This window comes from Hesperophylax consimilis, chromosome 29 (genome assembly GCF_061612785.1).
Source record: "Hesperophylax consimilis isolate HC1 chromosome 29, BYU_Hcon_1.0, whole genome shotgun sequence".
Lineage (NCBI taxonomy): Eukaryota > Metazoa > Arthropoda > Insecta > Trichoptera > Limnephilidae > Hesperophylax > Hesperophylax consimilis.
The window spans coordinates 427,317-448,772 of NC_142864.1; the positions used below are offsets into that span (position 1 = coordinate 427,317).

Genomic DNA, 21,456 nt, shown 5'->3' on the forward strand with positions numbered 1-21,456 from the left:
TGCTCCGAGGAACCAGAGTCATTAATTTCTTCAGCACAGTCAGGAAACACACTAAACGTGTATCCCAGCATATGGACACAGTTGACATTTGTCACATGAGAACATGTAGCTTTCTATGACTCGTTATTCTGTTGAACAGTTAGGCTATGGAATGATTTGCAAATACTCAATACAACAGCATCCCTAAAAAAAATTGTATGGTAACTCACAGCAGGTTCTCTGAGTGGTGTGGAGGTTAGCATGGGCGCAAGCGTCGCCGCCCTGAGGGGGGTGGGGGGAGTGTGGGGCACGGGTAGGTGGTGCGAGGGGGTGGGGGGCAGTTGGGGAATGGCGCTGGCAGGGGGGGAGGCGAGAAGGGGGGCGATGGGAGAGGGGGTAACCACGACGGGGGGAACCTGGAAAGTAAAAAATTATGGTTATAATTAAATAAAAAGATAACATAAAATAAAAATTTTGTGTGGAATATGAAATGTATAATGTAGAGATGAGATGATTCTTGATTGGATAAATCAATAGAATGGAATCTTGCAAGTGGAAATTAACCCACTTCCCGACATCCGATCGAGCTGAAACTCGGCAGATAGGCTCACTGTGGATAACAATCCATTCAATCAACGCATGATGGCAATCACGCATACACATATACGCATTTCTCTGAAATTGGATGACATTATATTTCAAAATATACAGCAGTTAATATATAGAATAAAGCTTGGTCCTATGATTTGGCTTAGCTGTTAGGGTGTTCACTCAATCCCTAGGCAGGAAGGTTCAATTCTCAGTCAAAAACCAAAAAAAATAATAATTTTAAAGTTTTGAAAAACATTTTAAAATTTCAGAGCAAAGAAAAAACATTGGTTTTTACGGGTTGATTTTATATTATTGAGTTAGTTATTTCATGGTATTTAAACTAACATCACAAGGTTATTTTATATTATTGAGTTACATAGTTATTTTATGGTATTTAACTCACATCAGAAGGTTATTTTATATTATTGAGTTAATTATTTCATGGTATTTAAACTAACATCACAAGGTTATTTTTTTAACATTTTTAAAACTGAGGAAATGAAAAATGAATGGAATAATTGAATTTTCCAGTACCTCGAATTGATTTTCAATCAAAATAAAAACATTAATTTGAAAAGTTTACTGTAAAACTGCATTTGATTTACATTCATACATATCTACTCTTCTGTTATTCTCTCGACTCTTGAGAAATTGAGTTTTTGGTTTGCTTGATTGTGTCGTCTCTTCCTCGGGCGTCCCCGACTATTCTACCATTATTTCTCAATCTTATTCATTACACTTACATCTGTCTTGCATTCTTTACGGATCTCCACATTGACACGGTAATACCCACATGAGGCCTCAGTGATCTCATTTGTACAACATTCAGTTTACTTCCATCCTTCCTCTGCCATACTTTAGGGTTGGTATCAGCACTCCATTGTGAACTGCTGCTAGTTTCGCTTCTTTCGACAATGTTTGTATTTCTTTCAAAGGTATAGCTGAGGTTCACATTCAGGCACAAACCTGTGCGGTCTCCTCCTGATGTACACCGCGCAACCTGGCTGCGCGGAGGGCGGCCTGGACGGCCTCGCGCCGCGATCCCCTCCGCGCGGGGCGGTTCAGCCGCGGCAGCAATCGGCCGAGGCGACCGCGGGGAGACCACGATTCATCCTCCCTAAAAATATTCACAAAATTATTCTAAATTAATGCAAAACTAAAGAAAAAGTTACATAGTAATATTTCTCTTTAAGCCCACCTCGGATGGTGATACATATTTATACATATATTTTCATCATAAAAAGTATAAATTTTTGTTGTTCTAACGACCATTTCATTTTTTTTAATAGAGACGGCTGTCAGGTAACTGTCAAATTACGTAAATGAAATGGATTTTTTAAAATATGGATTTAACTGATAGAACAATTTTGGGAGGTATTTCTCCAAGACGTCAAACACCCTTAGAGACTTTTTGAGAGATATATCTTCCAGCCTACTCACAAAAGTCATGCTATCTCATTTTGTATTACGGTGAGATACATGATTTAAACAGTGTTAAAAAGAAAAAAACATCACGCATTGTATTTTCATTTAAAGTTTACCGTAGTGGCTTTAGAAAATTTGAAATAATTCTATGAAACAATTTTTAGCATTTGAAAAATATTTGTCAAGTTTGCAAATTTTTTAATAAATATTTTTATATAAAACGAAAAAAAGTGTAGTGACAATGACTTTTATACTGTTTTTAGTTTCGTGTGTTACGTATTCGTATTTACATTTTACACAATGAAAACCATCGGTAAGTGTGATGTATGGTAATACGGTTGAGTATTTAAGCGATAGATGGCGCTAGTCATAAAGCTTACTCCAGAGTCCGACAGGTGTCGCTAGAGTGTAACAATTACTTGTGAGATAATATTGACAGGGAACAAGCTTCTCGAACCAGAGAATTACCAACCCTCGGGTAATGAACAGTGTAGCTAAATCCAGACCTATTATTTGTAACGTAAATAAACACAATTATAAGTAGAACCTTTTACTTTTTAACAAAGAGTTCCCAACACTTAAATCTACAAAGTAAGGCAGATATAACAGTAAGCGACATAATAATTGCATATGAAAAGAAAGAGTCTTTCTTCTGCTTTCAAGAATGGTATTTTATTTTGAAATACATTCAAAGACAGCCAATATATATATATAGCCAATAATGGAATGTGATGCGATATCTCTCACCTGTCAGTCCTGTCAAGTCCGAGGGCGGAGTGAGGATACTTCTTCTTGTGAGATCTGTTGAGCGGAGTCTTCCTGGAGGAGGAGGCATTCAGCTCATCTTCTTCATCAGAAGACATGTCCAGAGAGGGGTACACTGCAATGTTCAATATTCCAATGTTATTCACGAGCAACCAAACACATACAATGTACACTACCACCCGGGGTCCTAGCATGACGTACGACCAAAGTCATTAATTGCACACATTAACTATACAACTAATAAGGCTTTAAAGATGCTTGGCTTCCGTTGCAGAACTTCAACTGATTTTAAGTCCTTAGGTTGTATGAGAACCCTCTATATTTCATTAGTCAGAAGTCAAGTGGAAGTCAAAACGAATTTATGAACAGAACCTGCAACTGGTACAACAAAAAACTTGCACATATAGACATACATGCTGACATATTCACTGCTAGTTACTAATGAATAGCACAAAATCATGATGATTAAACATTGTGCCTTATTTAAATTGCTAATTTATTATTTATTAATTTCAGTTCCCTCATCCCTTTCTTCCCGCTACAACGCCAAAACCTGTCTCTCACTCCCACCCACATCCGCCCTGTATACTTATAAACACATATATACTTGTATAATGCATTATATTGGTTTATTACATTTGTTCTACTTCGAAGGCAAAGAATAGCTGAATCAACAATCAGACTACAATGTATTACGAAACACAAATTGAAATATCGACCATTAATACTGCGATACGAAAACTGCTGATAAGACGAATCTGAAGGAATGCAGGGTGATGCAAAACATTCATACAATGAACCGAGTCAGCGATCCTGCGGGTTCGATGTCCAGACGCTTTGCTACAACCCGTGTAAGACAAGAACAAAGGAATCATCACTTATATAAGCAGAGGAGGACCTAAGTACTTGCATCATTCCACCCAACAAGTCCGATACGGCATAACGTTATTCTGTTTGTAATTAATTTGTTTCAACAATAAATCTGTTAAATCTTCTGCTGAGTTTCCTGACTATTCTCTTTGGCGTAGAGAAGCATCCAACTTTCTACAGGTACGTAAATTTTAAGCTCAAAATTCCGATTGAATACATTAATTAGGTCAGTTTGATGAATCAATTGCATCTAACAACACTGTTTGAAAGGAGAATTATGTCAGACTTGGTTGTGTTACACAGAATCAAACAACTTAATTGACAGTCCTGCCATCATTGCCACAATTAAATTCCATGTGACGACTAGGAACACAAGACATTCTTCTGCAATACATACACAACCAACTATCAGACACACTCACTAACCAATAGGAAGCATGATATAGGCAACAAGTTTGGGGGTACTATTGATTTATTTATTGACTCCATTTATAGAATTAAGTGTAATCTATACCTTTCCACTTTGTTGAATTCTACAAATTAAAGCAGCGTTGGTAATGTAGTTTTAGTGATTTGTCTTATTTTTTATATAATAATAACATGGCATTTATATAGCGCAGTTTAGTGTCATTTCACTTAAAGTGCGATATATGTATATTGTTTTATGTTACTGTTACATGTTTTACTAATGCATCTGATAATGATAATGATTCTGATGCATCCTATTACTCGTAATCACTCACAATATAATCTAACGGCATAATTATAAGATTTACCGTATTCATCGTCTCGGTGGACCGCTCTAATGGGTGGTGCTTCGGTGGCGGGCACGGACCTCCGAGAGGGTAGGGGATCCGCTCTGGCTAACCCGTAACTCTGGCCAATGGACAGCATTCCGGCTACTGCGTCGCGTTCCCTGATAAAGTTCATGAGTTGTGATATAAACATAATTATATGTGTATCTTTTTATCTACATATTACTGTCTTCAGGACTCTTATGCTCGGCTGCAGATCAACTTCTCCGCTATTGAAACACGAGTCTCTTATAACAAATAAATACATTTTAAAATTTAGGTTTCATTATACGCATATTACACAATTATATACTAAATTTATTATTATACAAAATGGCAGATAGTTCAAGTTGCGTCCCGGTCCTGAAAAGGCCATTCAGAATTGACACTCCACACATGTCATTTGGGGATGCTGTGTGGATGGTCTTTTTGAGGAAAGGAAGGAGTGAACGTGGGTATTGAAGAGACCCATGTTGTAAGAGGGAGGAAACACAGAAGCCGTCAAATTGTTCCAAAGCCGAGCTGTTGAACTCAAGAATGAGTCGTAGAAACGTCCCGTTTTTACGTGACAAATCGTAGCTCCAGTTCGGTTTTATCCAACAGACCAAAACGTAAATCGGGAGAAATAGCGCTTCAAAGTTTTTTTTACCAAAAACGCATATACAATGAAATTAGCTCAATTCTAAGCTTACTAAAATGATTTAAAGTGATTTAAAATTATTATTTTTAAGTAAAATTCGTTCCAAATGTTTAAAATTACGCCGAAAATACGTTTTTAATTTGGATGTAGGACAAAGTGTTGGATAAACACGCTCGGAATGTTGTTTAATTTTGGTGAACTTAAGACAAACTTTGTCTTGTAAACACTTTTTTTTTTCACTTGTATCGTATAAATAAATGCTTTCTGAGAAAAACTGCATTCTTAACTCAATTTCGTCAAAAATGGTCTGTTGGACAAAAACGAACTAGAGAGACGAAATGTCAACAGTGTTTTCCGACTATGCACCGGTGCCGAAGGGATCAATGAGCCTAGATCCTCAGACCATCTTCCATAAGGAACAAGGACAGCATTCCCACCTGACACCTGTGCTCTAAAATTGCAATCCGTGTGTTAAGACAGGGGAATCTGGGAAAAGGGAATCAGAAGGACTGACTTAAAGTGTTTATTTCAGGTACTAGCTGCCCCGCCACGCGTCGCTATGGCTCAGTCTGTCTGTGCGGATAGAGAAACAATGGCACGTGTTGCTTTTACGTCCAACAAACATTGCTGTTTTTCAAAAAAAGAATGTTTGTCAAAAATTTGGCGCTGTTTTTCAAAAAAATGCATGCTTTTACCTGTCACAGGTGACAACTATATAATATAGGAATATAAAAACACACGCTTATTTGGTCAGCAGTTGTGTACTATTAAAGTATCCGCGTCCAGCTTCTGAAATGGCTTTCGCCGTGTTTGGTGACCAGATGTAAAAAGCAGAGTACATCTAAACCTTCCCCTCCCTTCTGCCTTCAGCCTCATAACATACCCCAACTTGGGATGCCGCAATCCCACTGTTGTAAGTGTCAACTTACTGGTTATCGGAAGACCCGGTGAAGACGGATGCCTGCAGCAGGGATTCGATGCCATTTTTCGGAGCCAAGAAGTTTCCAGGAATAACGGGCTTCTCCTCTTGTCTGAACACGTGCGCTGGAATAACAACAAAATTATACACCAATAAGTAATCTATATTTATGTGCATACATGATTTGAAACTATCAAGGCCAAAAGTATTATCATGGTTTTTTGGGTATTCTGCCGTGTCGCGCTTACTCTTTTCTTAGGTAACGTTTCGGACATCATTACAGTGTCAGCATCAACATCAGGGCTTTAAATCCCGGCGTGCGCAAATTAATTTTATTTGATTAATTTGTGTTATTTCACAATTCATTCATTAAAAATAATATAAAGGGTTTTCCAATAAGAGGTATTATTTTGATATTCAATCGTAAAAGATCAATGGTTTCGTTGCTTGTGTGGCACGTAGCGCCGTCTTGTTGAAAGTAAACGTTGTCCAGATCAATACCATCCAATTCCGGCCATAAAAAATCATTAATCATCTCTCGATAGCGCAATCCATTCACCGTAACTGTTGCTCCAGCCTCATTTTCAAAAAAGTAAGGTCCAATGACTCCGCCGGACCATAAACCGCACCAAACAGTCACACGTTGAGGATAAAGAGGCTTTTCAACAATAACTCTTGGGTTTTCCGAGCCCCAAATGTGACAATTTTGCTTGTTGACGAAGCCACCGAGGTGGAAATGGGCATCATCACTCAAGATGATTTGCATTTGATTCACTCGAGTGAATTTTAATAATTTTAATGCGTTGTTGAAGCGTGTATCGTTCCATTTTTATTAATGGCGTAGTTTCTACTTGTCAAATGTTAAAAAATGACAGTTCCAAAAGTAACATCTACCGAAATAGCGGGCTATTCAAAATAACACCTCTTATTGGAAAACCCTGTATATACTTGCGACACATTCAGGAGTGGAAGATACTCCCAGTATCGACCTGGTGTAAGACCACCATTCAGATTTGAAACGTTGCTTGAAATTGCTTTTGCCATGTTTGGTGACCAAATCTGAATAGCCAGGTACTTCCCCACCTTAATCTTTCCAATCTCCAATTCCTCTCCCCACTACCTTTGGGGAGGCCATAGTCTAAAGGCGGTTGAGAGCAGTTGGGCTGAGTGCGTGTATGTGTACCTATGGGTCTGAATTGTGTTAATAAGCGGAGCGTTGTGAGCAGGGTCAATTGGTTCTCTTAGGTCAATTGTACCCCCCAAAATTATAAGACAACAATAATAATAAATTATGTGCGTCAAAACAACTAGTCTTATTCTTAATTTATTTGAAATGTACCACGAAACAGCAGAGCCGCGAGCGGCAGCGCGAGTGCGAGCTGTGACATCTATTGTCTCTAATTGAAGCTTTCATTCGCAAGTCCATTCGATTCGCTGGGTCAATTTAAAGAATGTCCCCGACTTTGGCATCTGCTGTCTCTATGCGCACCATAGAATAAACGAGATGGCACTACGTCTTTCATCTAACTAAAAATTAGGTACAGAAGAAAGCTTAGGAACGCTTAGGTATGGCCGTGAGGGAGACAGCACGATGAATATTACATGTTTTAAAGAGATGGTGACATAAACATATGTCGGTTTTTCATTTTACACGCTTGTCGTGTGTGGAACAATGGTGGTTTTTCAATTGCAGTTCGGGAAAGGTTTGGAATAATTACTTATGTTGTCATCGATGTAGAATAAAGCTGAAGAATAAAACACAACAAAAAACGTAAAAGATGATTGTTAAATAGAATCGCAAGTTTAAATTTAAATAGAATTGATAAACATCACGTCGCTTCGCACCACGGAACCACCATACTCTTAGCTTTGCACCCAGTATCTTTGGATACTGCGGACGGGCGTTTCAAACTCTTATTTTATTTACTTTAATATTGTGCACAACTACATTAAAACGTAATCTCCTTAAAATAATTTCCCGTAAGTACATGGATTGTGTACTTATTTCCAATGTAATATATTAACACAATATGTATTTTGAGTCGCGTATCACATGACGTACCTACCTACAAATTGATATAGATAATAATATATGGGCATTTTTCACAATATCTAATAAAGACTAGTCACACATTTTTTTTCAAATGAACTACCACGCCTGGAGATAGAGGTTTTGGTTGTATGATGTTTTGTTAGTTAGGTTAGGTGGGTTTTTGTTTATCATCACTTTTCTTCTGTATTTTGTTTTGTCATGGAACCGTTCAAACTGATAATAAAGAACCGAATGAGGTGTAACACCCACCTGGAATTGTGATCTTGATGCCCTTAGCCTCCTTTGGCTTCCTGCGCCCCTTGTTGGCCGAGGGGGGTGGCGGCGGGGTGGCCTCGTCTATGTACAGCGCCCCCGAGTCGTCCAGATCCTCGTAGTCGTAGATGGACTGGCGGGGGTCTGTGCGGCGCCGGGTGGGGCGCTCCGTGCGGCGGGGAGTCACGGGGGTGGTGGGGGGATTCTACAAACAATACTAGATTAGTACATATAATATATATATTATTCCCTGGTTATCAAATAACTAGGGATCGAGGTGAAGTTAGCTGCGTTCCATTTTATGACTATGCAATCTTGTTCTAACTACTAAACTAACTATCTAACTATCCTCTTCATCTTGGATAATGTTGCTTATGCAATGATGGAGGATTAAGTTAATTAATTAGCAGAAGATTGAGTTGCCTAAATGACGACCAGTAGCAATTGTCCTCTCAGCAACTAACTGGAAATATCGGTTCTTGAACAGGTAATCAATGAAGGGTTCGAAAGATCAATGTCACAAGGCACGCCATCATCAGCCTGTCTGGGGCCTAGGAGCCGAAAGGCCTCATAAATCGGTTTAGATCACACCTGTAGTAGGGATTAGCTGTTTTAATATTTAACATCAAGAGTAATTATAATCAAACATATTAATTTCGGTTATCTGTGATGTGAAATATTCCTGCGTAAATTTGCATAGAAATTTTCAAAATCGGAACTGATGATTGTGTGAATTCATACAAGCAATAAAGTGTGTAACAATTAAGAAAATTATTTAATTAGTAATTTTATATTTGAAATGTGTATTACTTTTGTTTAAATTTTTGACAAATGAATTTTCAAGTATACTAATGACAATGAGTTCATTCTAAAGGTAAATTTCTGATGTCTTCGTATATAATTACAGTCAAACTTGGTTATAACGAGCACGAGGGGACCAACTAAATTTGCTCCATATAGCCGTTAATCTTTATATCCAAATAGGTTTTTTTAAAGTCGTATGTACCTACCTAAATGCCTCTACTATCAATATATTCGCAAATGTGCAGTATATTTTCAAAATACGAGTAGGTATTACCTATTAACAAAATAATTTGGAAAAATACACTTATATTACTCAAATTTATTATCAATGATTTTTTTAAGATTTTGCTTTCATGCTTCTCAATTTCCTCTTCAAAATAATCAACACATTATAACTATCATTACCTGGTTCAAGGCTTCCAAGAAAAATATCACTAAATTGTATATCTTTTTATCACTAGTTTGTGCGCGCTGTACCTACTACCTACCGCTTGTAAAATTGCACTCGTCATAAATGCGGGATTGTTTTGGTTTTCGGCTGTAAAAAATTATTTGTCACAAACCAGTGATGCACAACCCGCAGCCCCATTCTTGCGGCCCGCGTGTCAATTTCATACGGGCCGTATGGCCCGTATTCTCTACTTGGTATACCGATATTTCTCTACTTGGCTGTAGAGAAATATCTCAATGTTTGGGGTAATTCTTGAAAACCCTGGCTGAGAACATTTTTTATAGAATTTTGGTTAATTTATGCTGCATTTCCTAAATGGAACCAAATTTGAAGAACCGGTTTTTAAAACACAAAGATCAACAGAAACCTTAAAGTTGAAAAAGTTGTGCATCACTGGCATAAATTTACCCCGTGCAGGGATGTACTCGTAACTAGGTACCTTCACAAACATATTTATTGGTTTTTAAAACAAAATTGACGATGAGTTGTAATACAAAAGAAGATGTAAAAAGGGAACCAACGTGCGAAGCTCAAATTTCGCAGATTTTATGACAATTTTACATTGTGCCCGATGGATAGCAAACGGTTCACATAACCGACAATCTTACACAGGTAGTGCCATAAAAATTATGAATCCGTCCCTAACGGGATAGGAAATTCCCGCCCCTTTGTTTGTTACTACTTACTTCCAGAATAATTCTTGAATAATTTCCTACTACTTTTTAGACCCAGCGACCCATTCATGTATTCAGAAATTGTGTTGACAAAATTATTTACTCAGTATATCAGTGAATCTACCTCGCTATAACATTCAACAATTATATGAAGATAAGCCTGAACTAAAATATGGTTTTGTAATTGCTCATTATAGCCGTGAACTCGCTATTACCGTGATCGTTATAACCAAGTTCGACTGTATATAAAAAAAATTAACAAGATTTGTTTCTAAAAGGCAATGATACTGAGTAAAACATTTTATAAAATTTAAATACTTTCAGCTTCATAAATCCTACAATCAACAAGTAAAAATAAAATATAAATACTTTCAGCTTCATAAATCCTACAATCAACAAGTAAAAATAAAATATAAATACTTTCAGCTTCATAAATCCTACAATCAACAAGTAAAAATAAAATATAAATACTTTCAGCTTCATAAATCCTACAATCAACAAGTAAAAATAAAATTATAACTTACATAAGCCGGTGGTGGTAAGCTTGTCTCCATAACGTGCGTATTGACAGTGTCATAAACCAATATATTCTGCACGTGTTCTTGTCCCAAAATCCTTCCGCTGCGATCAACATTCTCTTTTTTCACGTCCAAAAGGTGTTCAGACTTGTACAAATTCCCCTTGAGATCGACGTAATCGTACACCTGACTCTCGCTTACGTATTCCGTCATCTCCATCCTCCCTTGTGCAGTATTCCCGGACTTGACGTCGTCCTGCATCAACCGGTATCCCTCGGTTCCGGTCAAAACGGTAGAATCGTCTCCGCTGAACGGCGACGCGCCGTCCTGCGCTCTCATCCCCTGCGAATAAGGATCGGAATTGTTCGCAAAAGAGCTTGCCAAGTGAAATTGGGTCTTAACATCTTCTATCTTGACCTGATCGGCAAACGGAACCACTTTATTTTGGACGGTATTATATTCATTGATGGATTTCGTCGGGGAATAGTCCGGCAAAATTCCGTTGTTTTTGCGATCTATGACGTATTCTGGGTCATAATTGTTGTCTTGTTGCACGATTTGCGTGGTAGTGTTGTTGTGTATGTCTTCGTTTGCGTACATTCCCGGTCCGTACAACATCCCGTTTCCGTCGTACGGGATTTGCGCACTGACATACGAGGTTACCGTCGAATGCGAGGTGCCTGGCATGGTTAAATTTTCATTTGTGAATAGGATTTGTTCGTCTGTTGAGTCGTTTATGTTGTTTTTGACTTGGCTCTTTGATATGGTCCAATGGTTGGAGGGTTTTTGTTGTTGCCGTAGTTGACTGGTGGATGAATTGCCGATGAGGTGGGATTTGAGGATAGAATGCTCGGTGGTGGCATAGTCGGGGGGAGGGCCGTGGTTTGGAGGGGGGCGGGGGGAACCATCCATTGATGTTGAAGGGGGGGAGCTGAAAATAAATATTAAACTTATTAATATTTTAATTTCATCAAAGATACTAATTTCGTTTAACTGTGTTGATATGCTATGAAATATTCCTGATTTAATTTTTCAAGTTTATCAAAAGTGTGAGGAATACTTGTAGCAATATCTCTGCACGGGAATAAGATATGGAGTAGAATTAAAGTCCATGTAATGTAGTTTTTTAACAGTAACATTGTGTTATACAGTTGTGAATGGTGGAAGGAGTCGGAGACGCCAGAAAAAGACATTAGCAAAAGTGAAGCATTGCGGGGTACACTAGTATTTTATAAATACTTTCAGCTTCACAAATCTTACAATTAAGGCGATGCACTACGTCGTGTAGTATTTTAAATTAAGCCGCTATCAATAACAACCCTTACGTAGATGGCGATAAGGTTTAAATTCCCGCTTAACACCATCCGCCTGTTTTGATTTATGCAAGAAAAAAACATGGCAAAAAAGTGCCTTTTATTTTATTTTGTGGATGTTCAGGCATAAATATTTCATTTTTTTTCGATCATTTTATAAATAGCTTAATTTGCCACATTATACAATAAAATCATAACCGAAAATGGGTTCGTAAGTAGGATATTTTGACCTTTAAAGCAGTTTTCATAGGCCTTATACATTATTTTTTTCTGAGGTTATAAAAAGACTTATCTAAAAAATACTCGATTATTTCAAAGGCCGAGATGTATTCTACTTGCAGTATTTAATTAAAGCATCTGAAACATTTCTAAGCGACCAAATTTTCAAACCAAAAACACATGATTTTGCATTACTACGTATTGCATCGCCTTAAAATATATTGTGATTTTGCACGAGTCTGCTAATTACATATAACAATGCATTGTCGTATTTGCAACGAATCGATTACCATCTCCTAATGCTTGGATAAAATAATTTTGTTTACAGGGCAAAATATCACTTCAAGAGCGCAAACCTTGCATTGACAAATGTTCTTATAGCCCCTTCCTTAACCAACTTCCAATACAATTTGTACAGAAGCCTGTAGAGGTGAGCATCGCGAATGAAGCAACAGCACAAACCTCAACTGGAAACAATTTGAGTATCTTACACTTTTAATGTCTACAGAGGTAGGCAGAGAGGGTAGGCTGCCACACAACTCTGTTGCAACACATACTCCATGCTACATTTACATACTCTGTTTACCATGGCCTGGCCTGCGATTCTGGAGTTAAACGATCAACTGTTTTCGTATGCGCCGTCTTCAAGTGAAAAACTACTAGTCGTCGCGACTAACTTTTTCGAATGTTTCAATTTTACGTATTCTTGAGCGTCGAACGGTCGAAGTTGGTAGAAGAGATGATTATATTGGCACCCCTGTGAATATTGTCTATGTTCCTGATGTTTTTGAGATTTCTATGGTGTGACTGTCAAACAGACAACAGTTATTCGTTATTCAAAACAGAAATGGCTGCGGGACATATTACAAATTGCCAAAAGCAACTCTTAACCTTCCAGCGGGCGCGCTGTCGTAAAATTTACGACAAACGCGCCTTATCGCTTCCCCCACTCTTACCACTTAGTCATAAGCATCAAGCTTCGAGATATGCTAGAGTCAAATCAAATCAAATCAAACTTCAATCATTTACCGCAATATATAAGTGCTGAATTACGGGATCAAAGTGAATTACGGTCGGGCAGTTGAACCGATAACAGAAGAAGAAAATAGAAGCTTTCCAAAATGCGGTGTTTGTCGGTTATGTGCACTGGATAAGAAAAGATCCTCAGCATCAATGAAGTGTTGCCGTTGCCTTCCTTTACATGCAAGAACCATTCTTCAGATGAGGTGCTTTGTAACAATTGAAAGGATGAGAATTTTGATTCTGACTAAATAAGTCGATAAAATATTTGTTTTGAAACATTAACATGTTTAGAGTGTTGCTTCGTTTTTTTTTTTTTTGAGAAAGTCAACAAATTTATGTTTTTAAGTGCTGCCTATTATCATTTTTCATAACCTTAAAGAAATTCACCAACATTTTTGTAAAGAAAACACCACTTACATGGAGAAAACTCGATGACGTAAAATTTACGACAAGCGCCCGCTCAAGGGAAATTTCTCAACGCGCCCGCTGGAAGGTTAATTGAGCTTGTAAGCTCCGATAAAGACTTAGTAAGTGGGAAATTTTCACCCACTTTTACATTTGCGGAATCCGCGCGGTAAAACAAAAATTGACAGCTAGACTAGATTTTGACAGCCAATTCCATAGAAACGCCAACAACCTACCACTCGCTGCCCTGTTTCTACTGGTTATACCCAGTAGTTGTCGTGTGGAATGACTTTTGACGTTTGGCGTCGAAGTATGTACCTTCAACCAATTTGGGGAATAGCAACGACGACCAACGTACGTACTTTCGACGGCGATTACGAGCGCCCTCGATTCAGGAATAGAGCCCCAGGACTGAGCATTGGGCATGTAGAGCGGATGAAAAGAGAAAGGAGTATAAGAATATATGTTATGAATGCGAGTGGCAGAAGAAGTCAGGGATGCCTGAGGAAGACACGGCACGATTAAGTGACGATCAAACATAATTTATCCCCAATGAGTCTGGCAAAATTTTGAAAATATCTCAAAACCAAATTTAATATTGAAAATTAGTAGAAACACTTGTACAAAATTAGCTTGAACAAGAATTCAATGCGTTAAAAACCTAGCTTTGTACACTGCACACTGCAGTGCACCTCAAGATAGTCATAAGTTCACTGTTATTTTATTTTTAATGATAAACTAATGTTAAGACAAGGTTTTTATGCATAGCATAAAGGATAACGAATAATTCAGGATTCATATGTCTTATCAGTGGCGGCCGCTGCCCTAAAAAGGTGGTGGTTCACTGACAATCCAAAATAAAAACAATATGACAAACATATGTAAATGTAAAGTAGATGAATTGTGCTTTTTCGACTTCTCTGATAGATGCGTTAAATCATTAATCCCACTCAACCTCCAAGTTGCATCTCCACCAAACACAAGACACGAAAAACAAAAAAAAACGATTAACTATGTCACAACCACACAACCAAAAAGCTTTATCATTAAGTTTTTTTTTGTCAAACACTCGAGTAAAAGCTCTTGATTTAGATTTACACTCTTGCTTAATCACGAGCACTGGGCGAGGTGGACCGGAATTTTTTAATTAATAATTTATTTTCAAACAAACTGTTATTATTTCTTTTTTTTTTTTTTTTTTTTTTTTTTCACTTGTAGCAAACACTTTGTGGGTATACATAATTATAATAATTAAAATAAAATAACTTTGTTTAAATACCACTTTATTGTATATATTTATAACCAACCGGTTTCAGTTCAGCCCGAACCTTCATCAGGGTTAATAAAAACATATTAAATTAATTACAGAGGTGTATGGGTACTTATAGTTAAGCTGGAAGAGGGAGAGAGAACATCAACTTTGGTGGGGGTGGAAGACTTAGGTAGGAGAGAGGGGGTAAACATAGGTGCAGGAAATGGAAATATATTTAAAATGGGGCTGTTTGTTAAATCTAATTGTTTATTTAGTAAATTGATTTTATTTACTTTAAGGGATTTTTTTATCTCGAGTGCTTCTAAATTGTTGAGGCGTAGACCTATCCCGTTTCTATGTAATACTTCTACACCTGAAGGCTTATGAAATGAGTGATCTTTATCTATTAAATGTGTTGCAAATTCCGAAAAACCTATGTTGTTTAAGCATCTCAAGTGCTCAACTACCCGCGTTTGAACATTTCTTGCAGTTTTACCAATGTAAAATGCTTCGCAGTCGTTACATTTAAGTTTATAGATGCCAGAATGACTTAAATTATTTTCTTTATCTTTTGAGTTAATTAAAAGTTTACCTAGTTTTAATTAACTCAAAAGATAAAGAAAATAATTTAAGTCATTCTGGCATCTATAAACTTAAATGTAACGACTGCGAAGCATTTTACATTGGTAAAACTGCAAGAAATGTTCAAACGCGGGTAGTTGAGCACTTGAGATGCTTAAACAACATAGGTTTTTCGGAATTTGCAACACATTTAATAGATAAAGATCACTCATTTCATAAGCCTTCAGGTGTAGAAGTATTACATAGAAACGGGATAGGTCTACGCCTCAACAATTTAGAAGCACTCGAGATAAAAAAATCCCTTAAAGTAAATAAAATCAATTTACTAAATAAACAATTAGATTTAACAAACAGCCCCATTTTAAATATATTTCCATTTCCTGCACCTATGTTTACCCCCTCTCTCCTACCTAAGTCTTCCACCCCCACCAAAGTTGATGTTCTCTCTCCCTCTTCCAGCTTAACTATAAGTACCCATACACCTCTGTAATTAATTTAATATGTTTTTATTAACCCTGATGAAGGTTCGGGCTGAACTGAAACCGGTTGGTTATAAATATATACAATAAAGTGGTATTTAAACAAAGTTATTTTATTTTAATTATTATAAATATGTTATTATTTCTTATATATTTGACACTGATTACACTCATTTTTATTTCTTATGAACTTACAAATTAAAAGGATTAAGTTCAGCATTTAGCTTGATTAAATTACTCGATAAATCAATACCAAAACAATCACAATAATTACGTCACGGCTCGCGATAACGACGTTAGCTGATCTGTGATCCATTTTGTCCACTATCGATGAAGTTCCAAGTTCGACGAACTTCGGATGTTTTCGTGTAACCTCGGGTCAAGGTTCATCAATCTGTAATCCTCGGCAATCATCGGGTTATGTCGGCGGCGTGTGACACACGAAAATCAGTGAATTCCTGGTACAAATGGGTAGATTGACGAGCTTGCAGTCTTTTAAAAAATACATACAAAAACGTATTTTCGTTCGTTTGCAAATCTGTGCACACGGGGGATTTGAGCGCCGCGCGGCGGACATACTTTATACTTGGAGAGATTAAAATCGCTCTCCTTGATAATATTCATTGCATTGTATTGGTAAGTAATATTTTTAAATGATTTTTATAGATTTTATAGTCTTCAGTAAGATATTATAAATTAATTTTAGCCATTACAATTTAGATAGTGCTGCACACGAACGCACTATGCGACCAGCCACCACTGTGTCTTATACTGATTTATAAATGTGGAAATTCTAACTATACAATTGTAAATGTTCTCCAAAATGCCCTGGAAAGAATCTCAGACTTGTGATGTCACCAAAGAAACCATTCATCTGTTCTGAATGCAATTACTAATGTTATCCAAATTGACCCTGGTAATAAATTATATCTTTGCGATTCTTTCAAGGATAAAGAAACCATCCTGTCACTTCGAATGCAATCAACAATGTCCTCAAAAGTTGTTTTGACAGCATCGCCATTCCATTGTAAGAATATTATGTACTAAATACACAATTTGGCTGTCCTGAAATGGGAATCCTTCCCAGTTGGACAGACAAAGGTTCATTTTGTTTTGTATTGTTTGTAATTTATTTATAAATAAAATAAATAAATAAAAATTATAAACAATAATTAGTCGCCTGAAATATCAATACAACTTGAAAATATCTCCCGAGTAAAAATAAATGCCGCCAACGGGAATTGAACGCGTGCCTTCCGATGTCCGGTCAGGTGCTCTGATATTTATTGATATTTCAGGCGACTAAATATTGCTTATAATTATTTATAATTTCACTGGACTGCAAATATAGCCATCCACACAGTAGGAGTTAATATAATACTACAATACGTATCAAATAATATTTGAATGTTAGGTATATGTATTAGAAATAAATAATAATAACTATTATATAATATGCCATGGCCAGGTCAGGGGTCAGGATAAAAGACAAGTATGTATGAGACGATGTATAAATATGAATGAAAAAAGGAGTGTGTTCCAAGACAGAGTTGTGTGACGGTCCATCCTATCTGCTTACCCCTGCGGTCAAAAGGTACGATGGTTGGTTAGTTACTATAAATAATTTAAAAAATATAAGCTTACCCTAATTTGATCTTCAATACGGCGCCCCCTCTTTCATTACTCGTCAATTCGGTGTACGGATTCTTTTTCTGTCTGCCGTCGTGTTCCATACTTTCTCCGGGCACGCGATAGTCATTCTCCCCTCGATAGTCATTCTCACCCCCGAACGAATCCTGACTGTCGTAGCCCTGGCTGTAGCTCGCCATGCCCGATCGGCACGCCAAGTTCGCTATGTTGTTGAGTTCGGCATCCTCGGAATCCTGGCTCGAGTTGGAGAACATGTGGTTCGAGTCCGGCACGTGCATTATCGGCTTCGGCAACGTGAGTTTGAGAGATTTTTTCGGCATCGGCGGGAGGCTCGCAGAATGCTGGTTGTACAAAGTCCGCGGGTTTGTCAGGTCGTAGTTCATCGGGGGTTCGGGGAGGTGTTTCGAGTTGGACACGGAAGCGAAATGGCGGTCTTGTTGGGGAGATACTTTCAGAGGCTTCGCTTCCTAGAAAAACCAAAGCAGTTGGGTTTTAACAGCAATCGAAATGTTTTCATTTATTTAATTTAACTCCACAGAGTCTTGAAGAGACCCATGTTATAGGGTGGAAACGCAGAGGCAGGCAAATCATCCCACAGCCGAGCTGTTGAACGAGTTGAAGAATGAGTTGTAGAAGCATGTGACAAATGTCAACCATATCATGTATTGTTTCCTGACTGTGCACCGGTGCCAAAGGGATCAATGACGCTAGTTCCTCGGAGCATCTTCCATTGAAATACTGGAAGAATAAGGACAGCATTCTCGCCTACCGTCTGTGCTCTGAACATTACAATCCGTTTATTAAGATGGGGGAATCAAATAGACCACCTGTTTCTGCAGAGGCAAGGGTTTTTTTTTAGGTATTTTGGGACTTCAGACATACTTCAGATGGCTACCAAATTCTAAAGTGGGCGCATTTAAGATTTGTACAGGGTCAGCAGTAAGTAGTCGGGTATTTTTGTGCCTTTTAGTAATTATTATTTTTGTGGCACATACTGAGACGGAATCATAAAAGTCGTCTCATTTTGTATTACGAGGAGATATATGATTTAAGCAGTGTAAGAAATAGTGGTGGGCGTTTTTGTTCTTTTTAAAAAACGAAAAGGAACTGTTATTTGTAAAACGTCAACTGTTTGCCCAAACTGTTGAAAAAAAACGAGCCGTTTTTGAGGTTATTTGTGTGAATTAGTAATGGGTTAGTAGCGTAACTGTAAGTTACCGTCCATAACAATAAAAGTAATAAAACCCTGCTATCTATAGGGGCGAGATAGCTAGGTATCATTAAAATGAAGTTATGTGATTAAGTACATAAATGGGTTTTCAAAATATTTATCAAAACTTTGCGGACTCGTTTATTATAATAGGATTAATAATCAGTTTACCAGATTTACCTGGACATGTAATTAAGAGTTGTTGGAAACGTGGAAACTTTACTATTTAAATATCATTCTTAAGAGCGTTGTTTTCGCGGACGAAATTTCGACTCCCGCAAAAATAATTATTGTCCTGTGTCCCTCTCTAACGGAGCGTGCAGCGGGGAACGGAGAGGGAGTACCTGGCTTTTAGTACGGCTGACGTTGCAAGCGATCAAAAAAAGTTAGATAATATGAGATTAAATAAAAAAGAAATTAAGTTCAATGCTTGAATATTTGCACGAAGTCGGTGAAATGTCCCTTTCGTTTAGTTCATTCCATTAGCAGACACAGCATACAAGGGCTTCCGACCTATTCTTTAATAGTATTGGTATATGCGCATGTACACGTTAGGCACTGACAATATCACGCATTGAAGCCCAGTAAAAGAGAAATGCTTTTTTTCTTTTGTGCGTGAATATATTTGCATCAAAACGGGGAATCACCCTTTTGTTTAGTTCATTTAAATTAGCAGATACGTGTATTATTGTAGGAGATACGGAAATTGTACACGTGCATTGTACATGTAGCCACAGACGAAATTATAATAATAGTAATAATAGGTGTATAAGTTTATAAATTAGATAAGTACATAGAATTAACAGCAGTAAATAATATATGAACAGTAAGTAATATAATTGTAGAGAATAGAAATATACACTTACTTAAAATTTGTGTAAGTGCACCGGTAAACGCCTTACCGTTACTGTTGACATAATCTTTTATTTTTTAATTTTTACATTACCTTTGAAATTTTTACATTACCTTTGAAATTTTTTTGTGAATCACATTTTTTTTATTTTATCTGGAAGAATGTTATAAAGTCGTGTCGCTGTATATATAATTCCGAACACGCACTGACTTTTTCACTGGGATTTTGGTCGAGATTATTTTTAAGTGTTGTGTAAGAAGAATATTATGTGAACAACAAAATTAAGTAATACAACTATAAATAAAAATAACCATAAAATAGCAGCACAATAATAAAACAATAACAGCAAGAATAATAGCATCAAGCATATTTTATTAAAAATGTTCAATGAATCGGTATAATTATTTCCGTCCATTCTAGGCAGTGAGGAATACATTTATGGTAGTTAGTCCCAGATTTTTTATACTGAAAAAAATCCTATTTTATAATCTACACAATACATGTGCACAAGGTGAAAAATAAAAAAAAAGTCGGACAGGTAGTAGTTGTATAGTAAGAACAGACTCCAATATAAATAAGCAAATAAATAATTACAAAAATATCAGAAAATTATCACACAATCAAAGAGGACCATCGTATGTGTTTAAAAGAAATTGCATTTTCGAAGACACAAACTGTTCAAGCAAAATAATACAAGTTTCTTTAAAATATCTTTAAAACATCACGGAATTAAAGTGGATATTAATCACGGGTATATAATAATACAATTACAATTAGGACGTATTTCACTAGCAATCTCTCAATAAGTTGTCAACAAGCTGTATAGTAGTGAAGTACCCTAATACCCCGTCAGATAGACTAATTATTACAAAATGTATACTGTGTAGAATCTAACAAAACTAACACTAATATCTAAACAAAACTATGACTTTAGCTGTTTCTCGGAATATGAACATCTTTCGCGAAGTGGCATCTTCCGATGATATCTTGGATCGACCAATTCTGGCAAAATACATTCCATATAAAATGTCTCCAGTGGCTTATCCATTTTATTCTGCCAGAACTGGTCGTCACGTTCAATTCTTTCAAACATCACTCCTAACGGTGTCCAGACGACAAAATAACAAAATAATCTGCGAGTTACGTGAAGCTGCCCCTGAATTTGAAAGAAGTAATTGTGCATTCTTTTCAAAAATAGATTGCCTTCACGCAACTCGCAATACTTTATTTTTCCGCAAAGTATTGCCTCGATAGGCGTTAACCTTGCTGCAGTAAATGGACATTTAACTTCTATAATGGTATCGTTGTCCACAATTCCGTCCGGACTAGCGGCAAGGAAACATTTTTCTTCGTCTATAAAAAGACCACAGGCTTCCACCTTTAAATCGGTAGCAGCCTCAAATGCAGATATTGCCAAAGGTTCACTTTCCTTTCCATATCTTGTAGCTGCAGATCCAGCAAAATCTGAGTATAACAGTGATTTAATGGTGGACAAACATGAGGTGGTGATTCGCATTTTACATATTTTTCCAAAAACTGAAGCCGTAACACGCTGACGCCTTTCTACACGCCAAACAGTGTTGCAACTTTGACCAAGTGTCTTTCGCTCCATTTCCACAATCGCTTTGGGGTCTTTATACAATTCAGAAAAAAATATTTCTTTTTTATTTTCAAATATGGAGGGTGGCATATCTTCTTCTAATTCCATCAATCCGTAATGTCTATCTGGACCACA

At 37.0% G+C, this 21,456-nt stretch overlaps 1 protein-coding gene across 1 annotated transcript in view; it reads right to left on the bottom strand.

Annotated features, from left to right (window-relative positions):
- The window catches only part of LOC149409752 (uncharacterized), a 70,055-nt gene that overhangs the window by 10,674 nt on the left and 37,925 nt on the right, over window positions 1-21,456 (bottom strand). The window contains exons 11-18 of the mRNA XM_089649303.1: window positions 17,653-18,125; window positions 10,742-11,666; window positions 8,286-8,493; window positions 5,994-6,108; window positions 4,407-4,546; window positions 2,743-2,875; window positions 1,537-1,687; window positions 210-395 (exon numbers count right to left, since the gene is read on the bottom strand). Of these exons, the coding sequence (XP_089505429.1) occupies window positions 210-395; window positions 1,537-1,687; window positions 2,743-2,875; window positions 4,407-4,546; window positions 5,994-6,108; window positions 8,286-8,493; window positions 10,742-11,666; window positions 17,653-18,125 (2,331 nt within the window). The remainder of the gene's footprint in view (window positions 1-209; window positions 396-1,536; window positions 1,688-2,742; window positions 2,876-4,406; window positions 4,547-5,993; window positions 6,109-8,285; window positions 8,494-10,741; window positions 11,667-17,652; window positions 18,126-21,456) is intronic.